This window comes from Podarcis erhardii (genome assembly GCF_964252035.2).
Source record: "Podarcis erhardii genome assembly, chromosome: 7".
In the NCBI taxonomy this organism is placed as follows: domain Eukaryota; kingdom Metazoa; phylum Chordata; class Lepidosauria; order Squamata; family Lacertidae; genus Podarcis; species Podarcis erhardii.
Genome location: NC_138511.1, coordinates 11,747,968 through 11,769,357, shown reverse-complemented (window position 1 = coordinate 11,769,357; position 21,390 = coordinate 11,747,968). Strand labels below are relative to the sequence as shown.

The 21,390-nt window shown below is 43.8% G+C and overlaps 1 protein-coding gene across 29 annotated transcripts in view; it reads left to right on the top strand.

The window, feature by feature from the left end:
- The window catches only part of EIF4G3 (eukaryotic translation initiation factor 4 gamma 3), a 79,562-nt gene that overhangs the window by 2,175 nt on the left and 55,997 nt on the right, over nucleotides 1-21,390 (top strand). For 26 of the 29 annotated variants that reach the window (XR_014158735.1, XM_081870688.1, XM_081870682.1 and 23 more), the window contains exon 2: nucleotides 14,649-14,724. Coding sequence is in view for 3 of the 29 variants with exons in the window: in XM_081870695.1 (XP_081726821.1) it covers nucleotides 11,103-11,113; nucleotides 14,649-14,724 (87 nt within the window). In the remaining 26 variants the exon portion in view is untranslated. Of the gene's footprint in view, nucleotides 1-10,908; nucleotides 11,114-14,648; nucleotides 14,725-21,390 lie in introns of those variants that run through there. The other 3 variants (XM_081870695.1, XM_081870692.1, XM_081870691.1) reach the window with 1 other exon arrangement.

Here is a 21,390-nt window from a genome sequence, read left to right as displayed (position 1 = left end):
TTATCTACTGCTGGTTGAAGTAGGCACGCCAGACCTTATTAAAACCTGTAATTCTGTTGGCTTGCTTAACTGGATTTTTACTGAGTATGGTGCTGATTGTCAATTTAATTTTAATTCATGGAGTCCTTCAGATTCTTGTGTGGTACATATATAGTTTTACCAGTTCTCTGGTATTACTGGACAAATTGTAATACAGTATGTGGAAACTTCTTTAAAAGACCACATAGAGTAGCACTTGCCTTAAGTGTTGCTGCTTTGAGTTAAATCAGGGCAAGTTTCTTAGTTTTGAGTGCCTTGCCAAGGATTACAGTGGGAGTTTTGGCCTGCCTCAAGCAATTGAAGTGTATGCTGGGTTTGTTTTTGTCCAATTTCTACTGGATTTTCTGAGTGCACTTTGTGGCTGAAATGCAACACCTTTGTGCCCAATAGCTGTGGTAGTTAGCTTCTGCTTTCCTGGCTCTAGGGATGAAGCATGAACACACAAAACTTTCCAAAACCACTATTTTCTTGTAGTGAGTAAAGTATTAAAAGTGCATTTTAATTTTCCAACGTCTGTGAATGTCAGCTTAGTGTGACTGGGGAAGCTGGCCCTATTCTTTGCTGGAAAATGCTTTCACTTGTAGTAATTTTTAACCCTTAGCTCAGCTGTGCCCTCCATCCATGCATACTGTCATTGAAAGAAAAGGAAACCGGGTGCTTTTCTGGTCATTTAAAGAGGTGGCAGGTTTGTGTAAAGAAACCTTTTGGAAATGCAGTAGTGCTTTGTGTGGCAAAGTATAGTTGAACCTTTAAGAACAGGATATATACTGTAAGAGGGAGCTGCTAAAATAGTACATATACATGTATATATAAAGTAGCTCAGTTTGGGGACGGGCCTCAGCTCAGTGGTAGAGCATCTGCTTTGCATGCAGAAGGCCCCTGGTTCAATCCTCAGTGGCATCTCCAGGTAGGATTGAAAAAGATTCCCTGCCTGAAACCCTAGAGTCAAGTGCTAGAAATTCGCTGGGTGCCAGGTGCATTTTGCGACTTAGTGTGGGTCCAATGCAACCTTGTGCAAGATCTCTGAATGCCAGGTTGGTGACTGACAATTTCCATCGGACTGCACTGCCCCCACCTTTCCTAAGCAGGTAAGCAGAAGAGCTTATTTACAACATTTTAAAACCATCTTTTCTTCTAAGGAGTACATGACTCACCCCCCCCACTTCCTCAGTTAATCCCTGCAACGACCCAGTGAGGTAGGCTAAGAGGCTGTGACTGGCCCAAGGTCACCCAGTGAGCTTCATGACTGAATGGGGATTTGAACTCTGATCTCCCAGGTCCTAGTCTGACACTCTTAATTGCTACACCGCACTGGCTTCCTAGAGTACTTCTGCTATGGGCAGGTGTATAAATTAAGTAGGTAAATAAATATGGGGAAAGCAAAATGTCACTTAGAGAGGGATCTGAACTATTTTCCTTGAATATTTTCTTTTATTTTGGATTTTTTTATTTGATGTTTTAATGTGTTGTAAAGTGCATTGAGATTTTTTTCCCTTTAAAATATAAAGTGGTGTAGAAATGCAATGAATAATAATTACCATCATAACAATAAAAAATATAATAATAAGCACCACTGAGGGTGGGGAATGGCGCTTAGGCATTCCGTTGTGGCCACTGCAACCTAGAGTTAAAGTGCCATTTGGTAATAAGGTTATGTATCACTTCAGAGCTTCTGAGGTTTCTGCCTTAACGTTGAAAGAGGCTGATTTGAGTTGATGTGATTTGACTTGTGAACAAAAAAACAAATATTAGAGTCTTTGCTCTGTTGTGAGTGCGCTGTTAACCTCTAGGTTAGATTACTGTAACAAGTTATACATGGGGCTATCGCTGAAGACAGTTCAAAAAAATCAGCTTGTGCAGAATTCAGTGGCCAGGTACCTTATCAGGGCAAGACAGTTTGAGCATGTAACACAAATCCTGATCCGACTGCACTGGCTGCCAGTTAGTTTCCGGGCCCAATTGTTCTGGGCCCAATTCAAAGTGCTGGTTTTCACCTATAAAGCCTTAAACAGCTCAGGACCAACATTGTGCCCTCTAGATGTTGATAGACTACAACTCCCATCATCCCTGATGGTTAAAATGCTGGTCGCTGGAGCTACTTGGAGTTAGAATCCAATGACATTTGGAATGCTGCTCTGCTTTAGAAGCTTTAGAAGCAGATGATCCATATATAAAAATGAAGGACCTGGCCCCTGGCACAAGCCTCATCTTTAATCCCCAGTGCAAAAACAGTTGCCCAGCCCTGCATTGGGGTGGTTGGATATTGGGAAAATAAATGTCCTGCAGGACAGGTGAGCTTTGAAAACTTAAATGAGATGTGACCTTTAAGAGCCTTTTGATGTGCATTGAACTTGTGTATCAGGTAAAAGAATCTGCTCCTAATGTTATCTCCTCCTGTTCCTTCCAGGCAATTCAAAGGTTACCCCCTTTGAGCTTTTGGATTCCATATAAATCTTTGTGTTTAGAGCCTGCTGAGTGCAATCTAAAATGATACCTGATGAACCTTAGGCAGCAACAGTTAGTTAACAGGTACAGAGACTCAGTTGAGGCATAGCTCCAAGTTACGTTTTGTGATAGTTTCAAACCCAAAGGATGGTTTAGGTTCTAAGCATGTAACATATGCGCTTTCTGCTTTGCTACTAGTGGGTGGGTGTGCCGCCCTACGTCTTGCTATAACTGCCTTGGTAGCGTTAATGAAAGGAACTTCTGCCCTGCCAAGCTTATGAAGCAAAAACTTCTGCCCTGCAAAGCTTATGAAGCAAACCCTCTGGAAGTTCTTTTCTTCTTGCACATTTTGTCGCCTGACTTCCTCTTGGCCCTGATCTCTTTCATACAGTGCTATTTTTCTAGAAAAAGAGGTGCTGGAATTCAGCATGAACACCTCCCTTGTTCTTTTAGAATAGCAATGGTTCCCACCTGAGAGGTGCTGGAACTGAGTTCCTGTGAGTTCCTTTGAAAAAAACACCCTGATACATTAGTTTGTCAGACTCATAAGGGACCTTAAATACCCATAATTGGAGCAGTGAAACCACACAGGGTTGTTGTTTTTTTGTCCTGCAGTTCTTGGTGGTTGTGTTGTGAAGTTCTTCCTCACTGCTACGCAAACATAGTCTTGTCTGATGTGAATGCCTTCATTCCAAAGCAAATGGTGTGTTAGTTTAACTCTTCAAGGGATAGTTCTAGCTTGGTTGGTCAGGAAACATCTAGTTGTAATAAAAAATTACAGATCTGCAGGAGTTGTGTTACCTTTCAGTCTTCCATTATAGCTTAATGTCTGTGCAAGAGCGAATGAGAATTGGAGAAAGAATGTAGTAGTATATCACTGATTCCTCAGCTGTAAGGGGACACTAGTTATGGGTCCACCTGTCGAAGTCACTTCCTACTTCCCTATCACCTATTGTGGCCCCCAAGAATTATTTACTAGGAGAGTGGCAGTCCACCTGTATTTTTTTCGTCATCTGTTCACACACCTTCAGCTGTAGCTTGGGGATTCCTGTTTTTCATATTCTTAACTGATGGTGCTGAATGTGGTTTCCCCATGCTTTCTCTCTGCTAGATGCTAGCAGTGGCTACTAGCCACAATGTCTTATGTTCTCCTTCCACTGTCGGAAGCAGTAGGCCCCTGAATTCCAGTTGCTAGGAATCACAAGTGGGGAGGTTGCTGCTGTTGTGCTCAGGCCCTGCTTGTGGGCTTCCCTTTGGGGCACCTGGTTAGCCACCCTTGAGAACAGGAGACTGGACCAGGAGGGCCCTGTTTGGCTTGACCCAGCTAGCTGCATGGCTGTCCTTAATGTTCTTATGCTGAAAGTGAGCAGCAGAGCAACTGTGAAGAAAACTTCACCTGAAGAAAAATGGCAAGAACACTGCGAGATGGAAGTTATCGCCACTTGCTCACATCCCCTCAACATCCCATCCCCATGCTCAACATGTCAGTTGCCAGCATGGTTGCCTTCAGCACCATCACAGCCATTCTAGTTGCTTTGGGGGTTTTTGATGGACTTGCTCTCATGCCTTGTATTGGCTTTGGTCTGATTGTGGGGATAGACTCTGATCTGGAAAGCATCAGTAATTCTGTGGCCATCTGGCTTGGGCAGAAATCAAAGATACATTGTCACAGAGTTCCAGAGACCATTTGCTTGGTCTCCTGATTTAGTGGTTGAGGATTTTTGATGTCATTTTTTCTTTTCTTTTGCAGTGCTTCTGCATTTGCCAGCAGGCTGGAGCACTACAGGAACTTCAGCCATATTGCAGATATATGCCTTTGAGAATAAGAGTTGTACCTTTCTCTCCCTGCTCACTTATTGGGAAGACCTCATGGCTAGAGAGGGAGTATTCTTTCTGAGTCCTGAAATGAGAATTAAATTCTTCAATTTGAGGTGGTTTTTGTATGTTTGGGAGAGCCCAGGTTTTGCATTCCCAAGTAAGGAACTGCTCTGTTAGCATGAAGCTTAGGCTCAGACTGCAGCTTTGAGAAACTGATCCTGTAAACAGCGGCTGCATTGCTAAATCATTTCCTTCTGGGCATGATCCATTTGAGCTTACATGTTCTTCCCATGGATCTGCATGGATCTGGATTAATGACTTATTTGGAAAGAAAAGCAGGGTTGGAGAAGGCCTCTTTTGCTGTAGCACTAAATATCTGAGGTGCATTTTGAGCATAATCTTATCATCTTCAGACATTTTTTCTCATTATTATTACTACTATTGCTATTTAGATTTATAAAAAAAGCTTCACAGCCATATGCTACCAAAGCAGTGTACAGTAAGATAAAACAAGATGAAATACAAAAGAGACCGATGCAAACTAAAAACAGTAAAGCTGTTTCTACAGTTGGACAATTACTGTTCTTTAAAATGGCTGTGCCATTCTTAAGCAAAGATGTCAATAGTAGCTCCCTAAATATCAAGGTGCTCAGTGCCTGTTCGGTTTCGGTTGGTACTCAAACATTTGGTTGAATGTAAAGTAATTTCCTGGACCAGTGTTAGAAACTCAGATATATAAGCTAATTGGCAAATGGCACCTTAACTCTAGGTTGCAGTTGCCAAAACGGAATGTCTAGGTGCCATTTTCCCCCTAGTGGTGCTTATTTTTATATTTGTTGTTATTCATTTCATTTCTGTACCGCTTTATATTTTAAAGAAAAAACCTCAAAGCAGTTTACAACACATTAAAGCAGGATACAGTATAAACCAATCCGGAATAAAATTCAAGCTTCAAGGAAAATAGTTCAGATCCTTCTCTGAGTGACATTTTGCTTTCCCCATATTTGTTTACCTGCCTGCCCAATAGCAGAAGTACTCTAGGAAACCGGTGTGGTGTAGTAGTTAGAGTGTCAGACTAGGACCTGGGAGTTCAGGGTTCAAATCTCCACTCAGTCAAGAAGCGCACTGGATGACCTTGGGCCAGTCACAGCCTCTTAACCTACCTCACAGGGTCACAGGGTAGGGATTAATGGGGGGGAAGAGGTGAACCATGTGCTTACTGGAGAAAAGGATGGGATATAAATTTCAGTGAATAAGCTCTTCTCCTTACCTGCTTAAGAAAGCTGGAGGGGTAAGCCAGATGGAGATGTCAGTCGCCAACCTGGGGTCCAGAGATCTCCATGTGGTCGCAATTGGACCCACAACAGTTGCAAGACAGCCTAGTGCCTGGTGAATTTCTAATAAGGTGAGGGCGAAGTGGGATTTAAACTGTAATCTGAATCTTAGGGTCAGGGTAGTATTGGCAGTGTGAAGGGTCGGAGGCTGGACTTGCACCTAAAAAGAACATCATTCCCTTGTGCTCAGCTTTACTTTTTATTTTATTTTATTATTATTTTTTGGTAGAAAATGGGAGTTTTTTGGAATTTCGTTTTCTACTCTGAGGAGGAGTACAGAAGCAGCACGATACAGGACTTGGGTACAGTTTGCAAAATTAGAAAATGAGTTATTTGGAAAGCATTGATTGGAAGGCTGTGTTTACCCAAATAACATACAGTCCAGCTTGATGCAAGCCTTTGGTGTGAGGCATTGATCAACCAAGAGCATGTCTTACAACTTCAACCAACAGATCTCACAGTTACCACTTCATGCCTTAGCTCTGATGCATTCTCTGCATTCACTCTCCCAAGTGTTAAGATCAGCAGAGGGGACTTTCTTTGTAGTTCCCCCATCCACATCCTTTTTGGGTGTAGCAACCCAAGAGAACACATTCTCTGTGGCATCCTCTAAGCTATGGAATTCCCTCTCCATCAAGGTGTGCCTGGTTCCTTCATTATGTGGTTTTTGTCATGTGTGAAGATACACCTCTTTATCTGGTCTTTGACACCAGAGAGAGAGATTTTCAAGAACCTATTCCTGTGATTAATTTGTTCTAAACTTCTTTTAATGCTGTATTTTTAAATAGGTTGGGACTAATAAATAATGTTTGAGTGGTCATGTTTGAGAGTTATACTAAGTCCACCACCCTCCAGTTATTGTACTGGTCAGCATGCCAATAATAAGGGATGATGGAAGCTGAATTTCAAGAACACCTGGACAGCTACAAGTTGGAAGCAGTGTTCGAAACTCACATTGTCCTAGGCGTATTTTGCGACAAGGAATTTCATTAGCATGAGCAGTTTCTGACTGCACCTAAGACTGCACCTAAGATTTCAGATTAAAACTGCAGAGTGGAAGGAAGGGAGGACCTTTTTTCTGCCTCCCCACTTCCAGCTATTCTCTGAAGACTGGAGAAAGACACTCTTAAGAATATTAGGAGGGTGGGCAGGGGAAGGACTACACCATGTGAAAAATGAACATAATATTTTAGCTTCAGTTCATTCATTTTCAGCTTTGTATTATTATTTTTTCTTTTTAAAAAATCTGTCGTTGTGCCCATAACCTAGGTTTAAGGTGCCATTTAGCTCCACCTTTCATATCTCAGTTTCTAACACTCATTGCAAGAGCATGTGAATGAGCCAGAGGCTCACATGCTCCCCATTCCTCTTCCCACCCCCATGTGGCCAAGAGGAGGCATGCTTGAAACAAACCATGAAGTCAAGTTTGTTTGTCTGTCTAGAGCAACATCAGTTCATAAGCAAAAGTGGAAGGGAAAAACCATGTTGGACAAAGAGCAGCAGTGGAGCATGTGAACCTGGAGGTCACTAAACTATAGCTTGGCATGAAGTCCAGATGTGGCCAATAGATGTTTACAACTGCTGCTGCTTACAACTGCTGCTGAAGCCACAAGGCTGTGCCTTGAAATGAACTGCAGTCACATTCGTAACTGGCTTTGCCTAGCATGCTCCTTTATTTTAAGACCCAGGACAGTGGGGAACATATTATTTTAGGTTTCATTATCATTCTTAACTGAAGGTGTTAGTGGTGAGGTCATGAAGAGAAATTGTGGGGTGAATTCATAACCTTAAGCTCTTCTTAGGATGGCCTGGGGTTAAGCCTCTCTTGGCTGTGAACAGAGCCTCTGGAATGCAGTCAAATAATTGCAGGGACCTGGTTTTTTAAATGGTACCCTTGGGCATGAATGCTAATCAGAAGAAACTAGACTTACACGTTGCCTTTTGACATTATTTTGAAGCTATTTCCTTGAGCTAGAAGGACTGGGTTTATGTGGTGACACTCAGCGATCTCAATGTTTTGTTGTTTAAAGTATTCTGGTCAGACTCAGTCTCTGTTAACACCACAATTTGCTTCTAAATGGCGCTTAACTCTTGGAGTCTTGCATTATGTATTTTCACAAATCTCTCCAGAAGGAGATGAAGAAAACGTTCCCAGGTTATGAAGAAAAGGTCAGGATTGTACATTTCCTGTCACTTGCTTTCCTCACTTTTCACTTTGTGGCTTGATGCAGGATAGGGCGTTCTGTTCCTGGAATGTGAGCTCCCTAGCGGAACAAGAGCAAAATGTGTTGGTTCTATCAAGCTGTGCTTGTGAGTGGACAATGCCTGCGTTTCTGGCTGCTTGGGAGGCCGTGTGATGCTCATGCAAGAGTCCTTTTCTGCCTGGCAGCTGAGGAGATGTCCCCTGAAGAGCTGGCCCAGTGGGTCTCCCTCCCTGCCTCCCCTCCCTTTCTCCCTCATTCTTTTTCTGCTCTGTGCTCTGCCATTCAAAAGACTGGCATTGACCAGGGAGACAAAGAGTTCTTTCAGGCCCTGAGCTTTTGTTAATGCTCCCAAGTTTCCCTTCCCTGCTCCCTCCTCTGATTGTTAATGAATGTTGCACAGTTGTAGCAAGAGTCAGGGGTATATTCCATTCATATTTCTGCATCCTTCTGGAGAGGAAGCGGTGCTCCTGAACAGATATTTGGCTGATCTCGCCATAACCAGGTCTATGCCCTGATCAGTAGTAATCCTCTCCACGGAGGCAAAGTGCTTGCTGGTTTAAGTGACTTCCACTGGACAATGTGCTTCTGCCCTTTCACAATGGATGATGGGCTTGAAAAGCTGTCATTTTAATTTTTGTGGGTATAAAACCCACCCCATCCCAGGGCTTCATGGTAGCTGAGGAGTGACACTCCTTTGAGCCTTTGTATCACAAGCCTTAAGTCTGCCAGACTTGAATGGCAGCTATCTCCACAAAGCAGTGCTAGGATCTTCTAAGTCATTCTGATAGGTCTGCTCCTTGTAGGCTTTTGCAGTACTAGGGTGGTGTAGCCAAGGTGGCCTGGCACTCTGATTATATTAGTTTGAATTGCTAAATAGCAAAACAATTTTGTGTGTGTGTTGAGTTCCCATGTGTGCATTTTGCCATTTTTTGCTACTGTCCCTTTCCTCTTTGTCCTCAAGTAACAGATTGCTGGTGAGTCAGCAACTAGCCCTAATGGATATGCTTTACCTCCACTCTTGCAGGCAGCATGTCTCTGAATACCATTTGCTGGGAATCTCAAGTGGGGAGAGTGTTGCTGTTGTGTTCAGGTCTTGCTTGCAGGCTTCCCATTGGGGTAGGGGATAGGATGCTTGATCGTTCGCTGGCCCGATCTACTAGGTTGTTATATTCCTGTGGAAGAATGCAGGGGCATGAATGATGACACCCTCCATCAGTTTAATAATTAATTTTCTTTGCATCTAATTAATAAACAGTACTAGAATGTAGTTTAATCTTTTATGGCTGGCAGGTATTTAATGACTAGAAATGCTTGCTATGTGAAAAACAGTTCACTTTCTGCAAGGTGCCATCTCTTTTTGAATTCCCTGGTATAGAAATGAAATCTCTTGTGCACAATCCAGGAAGTGAATTTAGCGTGGTATTCCTGGCATAGCAAGCCTTGTTAAGCAGGTGTGTGCCTGTTTTAAGCAAGAACTCTCCTATCCTTTGACAAAATATGTTTCTCCCAGGCGTCATCTGAAGTAACATAGGATCAGTGCAGGGAAGGTGATGTTCGAAAGTGTAGCTGGGCCAGGTTTGAGGTTCTGGTTTTAGTATATAAAGCCCTGGGCAACTTAGGCCCACAATACCTTAAGGACTGCCTTCCCCTATACACCCCAGGTTGGTCACTGAGATCTTCTGGAAGAATGCTGTTAGTGATCCCCCATGGACTAGAAGCATGACTCATGACAGCAAGAAGCCATCTCTTCAGTATTGTGGGCTGAGGTTGGTGTAACTCCCTCCCAATAGAAGTCAAGGCAGCCACTGTCGCTGCTGAGTTTCTGGTGCCTGGTTAAAACCATTTTAATTTAAGAGGGTTTGCATCATCTGTTCCTTCTCTGGTGTTTATTTGTTTATATTCTCAGGTTTTTAAAATTCTGTTATTTAATGCAGGTAAGCCCCAATATTTTCTAGTGCGAGGTGAACGGTTGCTAGTGGGAAGCAGGAAGTCCTCCTTCCTGCACTGACTCAGGTGTTTACCCACCCCTCTGTCTGGTATGCTCCAGCAATTGCGTTTCTCAGCTTACACCGGGAAGTTACCATGGGCTATGAACCCCAGTTTTAGAAGCTGCTTTTGTGAAAATGCATTAAAATCCGTAAAAAAAGGGCATATTGCTTTTGCAGTATCCTGAGGGTGTCCTTCACACATTGTAATAGCTCTTTGAGAGCCACTTTTCTGTGGGTTCATCCTATCATATGTGGCACCAGTGGGGAAGAAGATAGGTAGCTTGCCCCCTCCTTGTTGCTAGAAAGACTCTTTCCACATGCTTCCCACCCCCCCAGACAGTGCTTTGCCACCCCCTTTTTTCTGGTGCCGCTGCTTACGTCTCAAGGCACTGCTGAAATGTTTATAAAGACCTGCAGCCAAGTAGGTGATTGTAGCTGCTTGAGTCTGTGCTGCCTGGTCAGATCAGGGATGGTCACCTGACAATGGGTCTGTGTAGCTAGCCTACCGCCTCCCCCCACCTCCCTTTGGTTGTAGGCCTCCTGGGTCCTGAACCTCTGGAAAAACAGCTCCAGCTGCTGCTGCATTGTAACATGTATCTGAGCTCCACTTTCTTTGACAGTTTGCTAAATGTATTCTGAATTTCTCAGTGAAGGCGCTCCCTGCCTTAAAAAAAAAAAATGCAAAGCTTAACTGTGAGTTATTTGTCTTCATAGTTGGAACGACTTTGATTATTAACCTTGCCAGTGTTTGTAGCCTGGAAATTGCTCCAAGGAGCAGAGAAAGAAGGAAGCTGGTCAGTGCCGAGGCTGCTTTGTATGTGGGTGTAATGCAAGTTCATGCAAGGGGAATACGAAACAGGAGCAGTGCTTGGCCGCAGGGGAAAGAGGCTGTTTTGTTCAGCCCATTTCTTGACTTCCTAATAAATAGTGTACATTAAGCAAGGATCATGTAGCCTGGATTTCAAAATACAGAGGGCACGTGTTCTGCTCTGTCACTGCCCTGCTTTTTGTGATGTGATACGTCACATGGTGGGCTCCTTATTTTTAAGGCATGTGCCTTGTTTGTCGGCTCCAGTTACTGTTTCTTGATGATCAGAAGGCAGCCGGTGAACCGGTCGCTCTGTCAGTAATGGACTTCCTTACTAGGGACCGGCATGGAACTTTCTAATCCAATTTACCATTGTGTGGGATTGTATTTGAGAACCTCATGAAGTGAGCCTGGGATTCTGTTCTCGGATTTCTTCCAAACTCACAGCCTGAAGGTCACCAGTGCAATGTGTATGAGGTGAGTTGGCTTGAATCTTTGCTGTCTGGGGCTGATGGGCATGGTCTTATTAAAGCAGCTGAAAGGTGCCTGGTTCAGAAAGGCTGCCGCTCACTCTGCTTCTCTTTGATCATTATATCCTGCTTTGTCTTTAAATTTTGGACTGTGTAGGGATAAGGCTCCACATTCTTTGGCGACTTCAAATATCTAAATTGGAGAGACAAAGGAGAGGCACTGCTGTTGCTATCCCAACAGAGCTGGGAGGTGTTTTGTGCTGAAAAATGGCCACATTGCCCTCCTTCCGTGTGGGTGGCATCTCAGTGTTCCCCCTTGGTAACAGACGTTGCTGCCTAAAGCTTCTTGTGACTCCTGTCCACAAACAGGTAGAGGCTCATGTCCAAGCAGAGTTTAGAAGGGTTCTGTTGGCTGGGCTCCTGCAAAGTAGCCATGGCTAGGTGACGCTTCTGCCGCACTCTTGTCTGTTGCCCTGTGGTGCTGGACGGGGCATTCAGCTGTGTAAACAAGCCAGAGCAGATTTTGGCTTGCCGTCAAGATCTCAGGGGTGTATTTTATTAGTCCAAGCCAGCATGCAGGAGGGGCGGGGGCAGAAGGGAAGTTCTGGCCCCTTGCCAGGTGAGGTTCAAATTGCAGTGGAGCTTTTGTGGAAATGTTGCATGTTCATAGTTCTGGAATGATGAGGGCCTGACTTTATCTCATGCCAGGAGGTGGGAGGGGAGCCCCACAAGGTTTGCAGAGCTCAGTCCATTGCCACATAAGTCAGCAAGTCCTGTGGTATCCCAACATGAAGGTTTGTTTGTTTGCCGTGGCAGGAATGTTCGTGGGCAACCAGGGTGAGCAATTGTCTCCCATGCTTTCATCCTTCAGGATGTGTTCTTTACACTCCGGTAAACTTGACTCCTCGCTTGTTAACCATTTCTAGAAGGTTTGTACCGTATTTTTCGCTCTATAACACGCACCTGACCATAACACGCACATCGTTTTTAGAGGAGGAAAACAAGAGAAAAAACATTCTGAATGAAACAGTGGGTGTATCATTTTTGGGCTTCATGCTGTGGCCACAGACATGTGAACTGATGGTGAATTTGGGGTGACCCAATGCCAAAATCCTGAGAATTCCTGTGGATCCATGCTTTGTAACCACGTTTTTGCACCATTGCAGCCCCAGGCAACAGTGGGTGCGTGATTTTTTTGGTGCAGGCTGTAGCCATGGACATGCTATGTGATCTGATGGTGAATTTGGGGTGACCCAATGCAAAGATCCTGAGAATCCCTGTGGATCCATGCTTTGTAACCACGTTTTTGCACCATTGCAGCCCCAGGCAACAGTGGGTGCGTGATTTTGGGGGGGCAGGCTGTAGCCATGGACATGCTATGTGATCTGATGGTGAATTTGGGGTGACCCAATGCAAAGATCCTGAGGATCCATGTGGATCCATGCTTTTTAACCACATTTTTGCATCATTGCAGCCCCAGGCAACAGTGGGTGCGTGATTTTGGGGGGGCAGGCTGTAGCCATGGACATGCTATGTGATCTGATGGTGAATTTGGGGTGACCCAATGCAAAGATCCTGAGGATCCATGTGGATCTATGCTTTGTAACCACATTTTAAGTGGGGAGCGAAGGAAAAACAAAGAAGGGACATGAGAGGGGTGTGCAGAGAAGCAGCTGGCTAAGAATGCAGGAGAGGGATTTAACGGGTTGGAGGAAAGAAAGGCAAAAGTTTCCCCCCACCCAAGCCAGCCATCTCTCTCTCTCTCTCTCTCTCTCTCTCTCTCTCTCTCTCTCTCTCCCCCTCCCCCCTCTCTCTCCCTCCCCCCTCTCTCTCTCCCTCCCTCCCCCCCCTCTCTCCCTTCCCCCCTCTCTCTCCCTCTCCCCCAGCAGCACCGGAGCTTGCCTGGAGGGGAGGGGCTTTCCCTGCTCTTTGTTCCGTTTCAGCAAACACAGCAACGAAACAGAGGTGGGTGGGCAGTAAGACCCTGAGGCAGAATGCAGGAAAGCAGCCGCTTCCTCTTTTCAGTTTTCCCTTTTCCTTGAAGCGTCACGATTTGATTTTTGCCTGGTTTTTCGGCTCCAGGGACCACACATTCGCTCTATAACACGCACAGACATTTCCCCTTCCTTTTTAGGAGAAAAAATCTGCGTGTTATAGAGGGAAAAATACGGTAAGTGTGGTTTCTCTCCACTGTAGCAGACTGTTCGTACAGCTACCACCACCTCAGTAAGCTCCAGGCCACAGAGTTCCTCCCTGTCAGGTTCTTTTTCCTGGGGATGGTGTGTAGAAACCAGCATTGTCTCTTAGCTGAGTGCAAAGGTCCCAGTTCCGGTTGTGTGAGGTCAGCTGCTGCTGTTGTTAGGGATTTTCAAATGCCTTGGATAGGTTCTGGTTTTGTGGTTTGATAAAATTTAAGGGAGAATAGGCACAGAAGGGACAGGACAGGACAGGTACCTTATGGGAGAGTGGTCTAGCTGCTTGCATTTGAGTAGTAATATTATCTTTTGGTGCTTTTCAAAAGAGTGATAATCTGCAATTTGGTGTTTACTGCCCTGGATCTCCAGGACTTGAACCACACTCTGATGGAAGCATGCTGTTCTAGAGAGAAACACTGCCGGTTTTTTTGGTTTTTAATTGGAGCTCAGTTTAAGTTGAGGCAATTCTAGGGACAACACGCTTTTTCCTTCCTTTCTTGCCTGACCATTCTTCTCTTCATAATGAGTGTGGGAGCCTCCTTGTGTTGATAGGAAGTTCTTTATAAGCTGGCGGAAATTCATCCTCTGAACCTCTTAGCAAGTGACCACACTGCTTTAAGAAGGAAACTAGTATATGAGAGAGCTTAATTCTGTTGCAGAGGATTCTAATTGCTGAATCACATATGTTTTATTTTACCAAACCTTTTATTGTTATCCTTCTGTGGCATTAGAAAAAAAACCTTTTTTGCTACACCTTTATTTACAGTGTGGATATTGTGGATTATTGCAGCTCTTTTAATTGCAAGTTTAGGGCAGCCAATCAAAGGCAGCTTTCCTTTAAGCTACAAAATTCTCAGCCTGTTAAGAAGCGAATTCTAGTTCCCAGAACTGCTTTTAAGTAGGGAAAAGGATTAATAGAGTGAAATGCCAGCGACATAAATGCACTCTCTCTCTCTTTCTTCCTGCATTGTTGAAGACTCAGGCCTGGTCAGACGGATCTGCAGCTGACGAGCTGTTTTCCTGGGTAACTGAAAGAGGGTGGCCATTTTATATTGAAAATAAAAATTGGGTCGTCTGTTACAACTCTCAGCTTAGATCTCTCATTTACTCAGGTCTATTGATTTTGTTTTACTGTATCTGGTCACATCTTCTGGGAAGCTAGTTTTCGGCCGTAGAAATTATTCCAGCTGCAGTGTTGAATGTGAGCCCCTTTTCATTGTGGTTTCTGGCATTTGGTAAAAACTTTTGTTTTTATGCTAGTATGGGCAAAGGATTTCACATGTTTCTTTCCTGCCAAACACACTTTCCTCTAGACTTTTGTGTTTTCCTTGATTTGCTGCTTTACAGAATCCCCCGGGGACCTGTGCAGCAGCCCCTGGAGGATCGAATCTTCACTCCAACCGTCTCAGCTGTGTACAGCACTGTAAGTATTCCCCAGCAGTTTTGCCAAGTTCTTTGGTTCCTGTGTAGTTGTGGTTTGCTTAAGTAACACTGCTTTTCCTCCTGCAGCTAATCAACTGGATATGAGCTCTTAGAGCTTTGTGGGGCTGTGTGGAAAGTTTAGCTGCCTCCAGCCACAGAACAATCCTGGGACTCAAGTGTGTAATCTTCATTTAGAAAAGCAGCTCTGTTTTAAAACCACTTGTTTAATTCAAAATAAGCAAATGAATAATTCAGAGTTGAACTTTCTCAACAGAAACTGCTGGTTTAGGAAGATGCCCTCATTCAGGCCTCTTCTGCCCAGTATCTTTGGCAGGTGAGACCTGATTCAGATAACATTTTTGCAGTGCAATCACAACTCCTCAATATAAGCTGCAAAAGTTCTTAAAGTCTTTTGGGTGCTCTTTAACATAATTGCTGGAGTTGCACTAAAAAAGGAATGAGTTCTTATGGAAGGCAAGAATGAAAGAGTCTGCCACATATTGACTGTGGTGCTAAATCGTTCTAGTACTGGACCTCAGTTAAAGGCTGCTCCTCAAATGGTGTCTTGTGGGTTCTGTGTGTGTGTTTGCCATTCTTTGCCCATAATGGGTGGATGCCCAAGAGGTGTCTTCTGTGCCTGGCTTCTGAACAGGTAGCCCACAGTGAAGTGACTCTTCCAGAAAAGAGATTATGAAGGATTATCTGATTTAGCCACTCCGGGTTTATGCCAAAGATGTGGGTCAGGAGGCCGGGCTATTTGGCTGTGTGACTGTTGCTGAGCTGTGAGAAAAATGCTGCATTTTTTAAAGGCACGATATGAGCATCAAGGCAGTGAGACCCACTGCTAATGAACTAGCCCAGATGGCCACCAACGCTGTTTATTTTTTCATTACAGAGGTCACATTCACACCATGCATTTAAAGCACATCGCTTCTCCTGAGGAACCCTGGGAATTATAGTTTAAGGGTGCTGGGAATTGTAGGTCTGGGAGGGGTAAACTACAGTTCCCATGTTTATGCTGACCTTTAAAGCCCTAAACGGCCTTGGTCCAGTATATCTGAAGGAGCGTCTCCTCGCCCATCGTTCTGCCCGGACACTGAGGTCCAGCTCCGAGGGCCTTCTGACAGTTCCCTCACTGCGAGAGGCCAAGTTACAGGGAACCAGGCAGAGGGCCTTCTCAGTAGTGGCGCCCGCCCTGTGGAACACCCTCCCATCAGATGTCAAAGCGATAAACATCTACCTGACATTCAGAAGACATCTGAAGGCAGCCCTGTTCAGGGAAGTTTTTAATATGTGACATTTTAGTGTATCTTTCATCTTTCTTGGAAGCCGCCCAGAGTAGCTGGGGAAACCCAGCCAGATGGGTGGGGTACAAATAATAAATTATTATTATTATTATTATTATTATTATTATTATTATTATTAGGGGGGCATGTGCTTTAAATGGATGGTGTGAATGTGACCTATGTTGTATCCTTGTGCATTGCCTAAATTACATTTTAGAAAAAATACAGAAATAACTTAAGTAGATCTTCCAAAGTCTTTGGTAGGCATATTTCTCAAGGACTGCGTAACTTCTGAGAAAACATGCATGTGTTACAAATACCCAGAGTGTGGGGTGTTAGTTACTGGGGGCCATTGTTTTTTCCACTGTGAGATGGAAAGTAAATTCCCTCCTTTTTGGTTGGTAGAATGATAAATAGTCGTAATTTGAGAGCTGAACACATGACAGAGCTCTGGTAACTGGAGGGTGCAATTTAGGAACACAGTACACAATCACCTATACAGGCACCTTGAACAATCCTGGCAAAATACATCACTTGGCTTCTTGTGTCTTTGACAGCTTGTCAGTCTGTGTGTCCCATGACAAGCAAATAGTAGTAGTAATAATAATAATAATAATAATAATAATAATAATAATAATAATAATTAATTGTAATTATGACTGTATTGTAATTATAACTATTATTATTATTATTATTATTATTATTATTATTATTATTTGTACCCCACCCATATGACTGGGCTGCCCCATCCACTCTGGGCGGCTTCCATCATATATATAAACATAATAAAACATTACACATTAAAACACTTCCCTATACATGACTGCCTTCAGATGTCTTCTAAAGGTTATATAGTTACTCATCTCCTTGACATCTGATGGTAGGGCGCCACTAACAAGAAGGCCCTCTGCCTGCTTCCCTGTAGCTCCACTTCTCTCAGTGAGAGAACTGCCAGAAGGTACTTGGAGCTGGACCTCTGTCTGAGCTGAACAGTGGGGGTGAAGATGCTCCTTCAGGTATACAGGGCTGAGGCCAATGATCAAGGCAACCAATGACTTTGTATCATTTATAATTATTGGCCTGAGAAGTCTGGATAGCTTTTGCAAACCATAAAGACAGATATAGAATGGTGGGTTCTCCCTCACCAGAATACTACAGTGTTTGTTGTATTTAGATTTCAGTTTTCCTTCCATATTTATTTATTTATTTATTTGTCAATAAAAGTACAGGTTAGTCAAAATACAATTACAACAAAAAAGAAAAAGCAAAGTCATTTATATAAATAATGTATACAATAAATAAAAATGTAATGAGAATAGCAACTGTGTTGTAACAATGCGCCAAAACAAACAAGATGAATTTTAACAGGGAGAAATGTAAAGTATTGCACTTGGGCAAAAAAAATGAGAGGCACAAATACAAGATGGGTGACACCTGGCTTGAGAGCAGTACATGTGAAAAGGATCTAGGAGTCTTGGTTGACCACAAACTTGACATGAGCCAACAGTGTGACGCGGCAGCTAAAAAAGCCAAGGCAATTCTGGGCTGCATCAATAGGAGTATAGCATCTAGATCAAGGGAAGTAATAGTGCCACTGTATTCTGCTCTGGTCAGACCTCACCTGGAGTACTGTGTCCAGTTCTGGGCACCACAGTTCAAGAAGGACACTGACAAACTGGAAGGTGTCCAGAGGAGGGCAACCAAAATGGTCAAAGGCCTGGAAACGATGCCTTATGAGGAACGGCTAAGGGAGCTGGGCATGTTTAGCCTGGAGAAGAGGAGGTTAAGGGGTGATATGATAGCCATGTTCAAATATATAAAAGGATGTCACATAGAGGAGGGAGAAAGGTTGTTTTCTGCTGCTCCAGAGAAGCGGACACGGAGCAATGGATCCAAACTACAAGAAAGAAGATTCCACCTAAACATTAGGAAGAACTTCCTGACAGTAAGAGCTGTTCGACAGTGGAATTTGCTGCCAAGGAGTGTGGTGGAGTCTCCTTCTTTGGAGGTCTTTAAGCAGAGGCTTGACAACCATATGTCAGGAGTGCTCTGATGGTGTTTCCTGCTTGGCAGGGGGTTGGACTCGATGGCCCTTGTGGTCTCTTCCAACTCTATGATTATATGAATGCTGCTTTAGCCCTGCCCACTTTGAATTTAGGCCCTGCCCATTGCCCTCTCCCAGCCCAGCCTACTTATTCCCTGAGCAGATGCAGAGAGTTTCCCTACACCTGCTGTAGAAGGTAACTGGTAAAGCTGGCTGACTTGTAGAGTTCTGAAGATCTGAGCCAAAGGATTTACAGCCCCTTGTTAAGAGATGGGTGTCATTTAAACAAAGGCACAGCAATAATCTCCAGCATCAACAGATCAACAGAGCCAGACTGATACCCAGAGAGAACTTGCTGCAAGACAGACCCAAAAAAGAAAATAACAGAACACCTCTAGTCATCACATACAGCTCCCAAGTTAAAACAGTACAACGCATCATCAGAGATCTACAACCTCTCCTGGACAATGACAGTTCTCTTTCTCAAGCTCTGGGAGGAAGACCTTTCATTGCCTACAGACAGCCACCCAGTCTTAAACAACTCCTAACCCACAATAATACTACAACCAGACCTAACACGGACACTGGCACCAGAGCCTGCAATAAACCCAGATGCCAACTTTGCTGCCACATACACCCGGACAACACCATTACTGGCCCCAACAACATCACACATACCATCTCGGGACTATTTAATTGCTCATCGTCTAACATTGTGTATGCCATAAAATGCCAACAGTGTCCTTCAGCTCTCTATATTGGACAAACAGGCCAGACCTTACGCCAAAGAATAAACGGACATAAATCGGACATCAGGAATCACAAGACAGAGAAACCAGTAGGAGAACATTTCAATCTCCCAGGACATTCTATACAAGATCTCAAAGTAGCTGTTTTACTACAAAGGAATTTCAAAAATAGACTGGAAAGAGAAGCTGCTGAATTACAACTTATCACCAAACTCAAAACCATGGAGAAACCTGGTCTGAACAAAGACCTTGGATTCTTATCTCATTATACATGACAAAGCCATTTTTCACCTTTTCACCCCTTGGTTTTTCCTGTAAGACCTATTGCAGTCGTTAAGAGTCGTCAACAGGCTCATCACAGCTATCTGCCAATCACCCATTCCCACCACCCTTCTGAGTAATACCCCTCCCCACCTTCTCACTATATAGAAGGGTCTGGAAACTTCTGTTTCAGTGTATCTGAAGAAGTGTGCATGCACACGAAAGCTCATACCAAGAACTGACTTAGTTGGTCTTTAAGGTGCTACTGGAAGGAATTTGTTTTGTTTTGACTATGGCAGACCAACACGGCTACCTATCTGTAATTTAAACAAAGGCACAGCAATAATCTCCAGCATCCTCTCGAAAACTTTGGTCTCTTGTGATCTAAGCAGCTCTTGCCGCTTCATAAGCAGAACAGAGGAGACCTTTCCTGCTGCTGCTACTGAACTGCAGTGCTGTGCTCTAAAAGCAAGGGCCAGTTTGTATGCTGGCTGGATTCTAGGTTTTTCTTTATACCTGCAAAATGTGCATAATTTCTGATCAAAGAGGCACATAAGTTAGGTGCTAACATTTAGCGTAGCACCTCTCTTCAAAAGGAATCCGGCAATGCAGCCTCTGAAGCAGATGTGTTAATTGGCATTGTTTGAAGTGTCTCTTGAAGAGTTTCTGCCTCCTGTCTTGGGTCTCCTTGTTTCTGATCAGCCACCTTGACACAGTTGAAATAAGCGAAAGAGAGGGAACCTCTCCCCATTATGATTTCTCCCCAAACAGCACCTTTGCCAGTGCTTCTGCTAGTGGCCAGTGAGCCCCTTAGGTGAGCAGCAGCTTTCCTTTCCCAACAAAAAGCACTTTTGGTTTTTATGAATTGGTAGCCAGTCAGTTCTATGCAGTTCTATGATTCTGAAGGGAACAGCCAGGACTACCTCAGGAGATTGGGCGGTGCAGCCCAAAGGCTGGGTATCTTTTTTTAGGGCCTCCTTTAGCTCCTTAGTTTGAGCTCCATGAGGGTCTTGGGATTTGTGTCCTTTTTTCTTGCTCACCTAGGTATTGTCAGCATAGAAACACACACAGACAGAAGCTCCTGGGACCATTTCCAGCCGTTGCTCCTGTGATGCCTCAGCTTTGGGGAAATAGAACTATTGGTAATTCTTGCTTCCTGCTGGGCTCTTGAGACTGGAGGGCCTCTCTCTTGTGGGGCTTCCTTACTGCCTTCCTCCTCTCAGCTGTTGTTTTTCTAATCTTAGGTGGTTTGGGTGTTTAAAGGGCTGTTGAAATAGGTTTTCAGGGTAGAATGCAGAAGCATCCCTAAGGTGAAGAATCTCTCACACTTTGTGATGGAATCAAGAGTGACAGACAGTGACTGCACTCTGGCCCAGTCTGCATTGACTTCCTACACAGACAGCCATTTTGTCAGATCACAAAGGGCCGGCTGGCAGGAAAGGCAGCCCAGTCTTGCTTTGTCCCTGCAAAGCTGCAAAGTTAAGATCCCATTTACAGATTTGCAGCCTTCCCCCAGTGGAGAAAAGCCTGTTTTTACTGGCAAACAGTGCGGAGTTAACTCATAAAAGTGGCATTTGCAAAACCCTCAGCAGTGTTTTTCTGTCCTTTTTGGATTTGTATCAATTCTGCTTCTCCTTTTGGGTAGAAGCTGGTGTTGGTACAGGTGGGTGGAGTTTTTCCCCAAGAGAAAATGCTGAAAGAGAGAGATCCGTTAAGTAATGAAGGGTGGCATTCAAGATAATGCCTTCTTCCTGTCACTTTAATGTATCCGATCTTGTATTTATTGTGGAATTAATTTCAAGTACATTTCCAATGGGGGGCAGGGAGCTCAAGGTAAGGTTCTGTATTACAGAAAACACAAGCACAAGTTTCTTAATTAGCCACTTAATTTAACTGAATAATCTTACAATAAGAGAACAACTTATTTACTATACTTGCATTCTGCTATGAAAAATAGAACAAAAATTTACAGCAGTGTTTTGAACAGGTTTTCAGTGTTCAAAGCAGAAACTGATTCCAGACAAGATAATACATTGATCTGGATATGGAGAATAGACTTACGTATTCTTGTTTGTGTTGGAGATATTTATTTATTTATTTATTTAAGAGAATTTATATACTACCTGATTGTAAGAAAACCTCTGAGCAGTCTACAAAAATATAAAATAAAGCATTATGATTATGTTACACTTCCTCTGACAATAATTTTCATGGGTTAAGGCAGGGGTCAGCAACCTTTTTCAGCTGTGGGCCAGTCCACTGTCCCTCAGACCATGTGGTGGGCTGGACTATATTTTGGGGGGGGAAATGAACGAATTCCTGTGCCC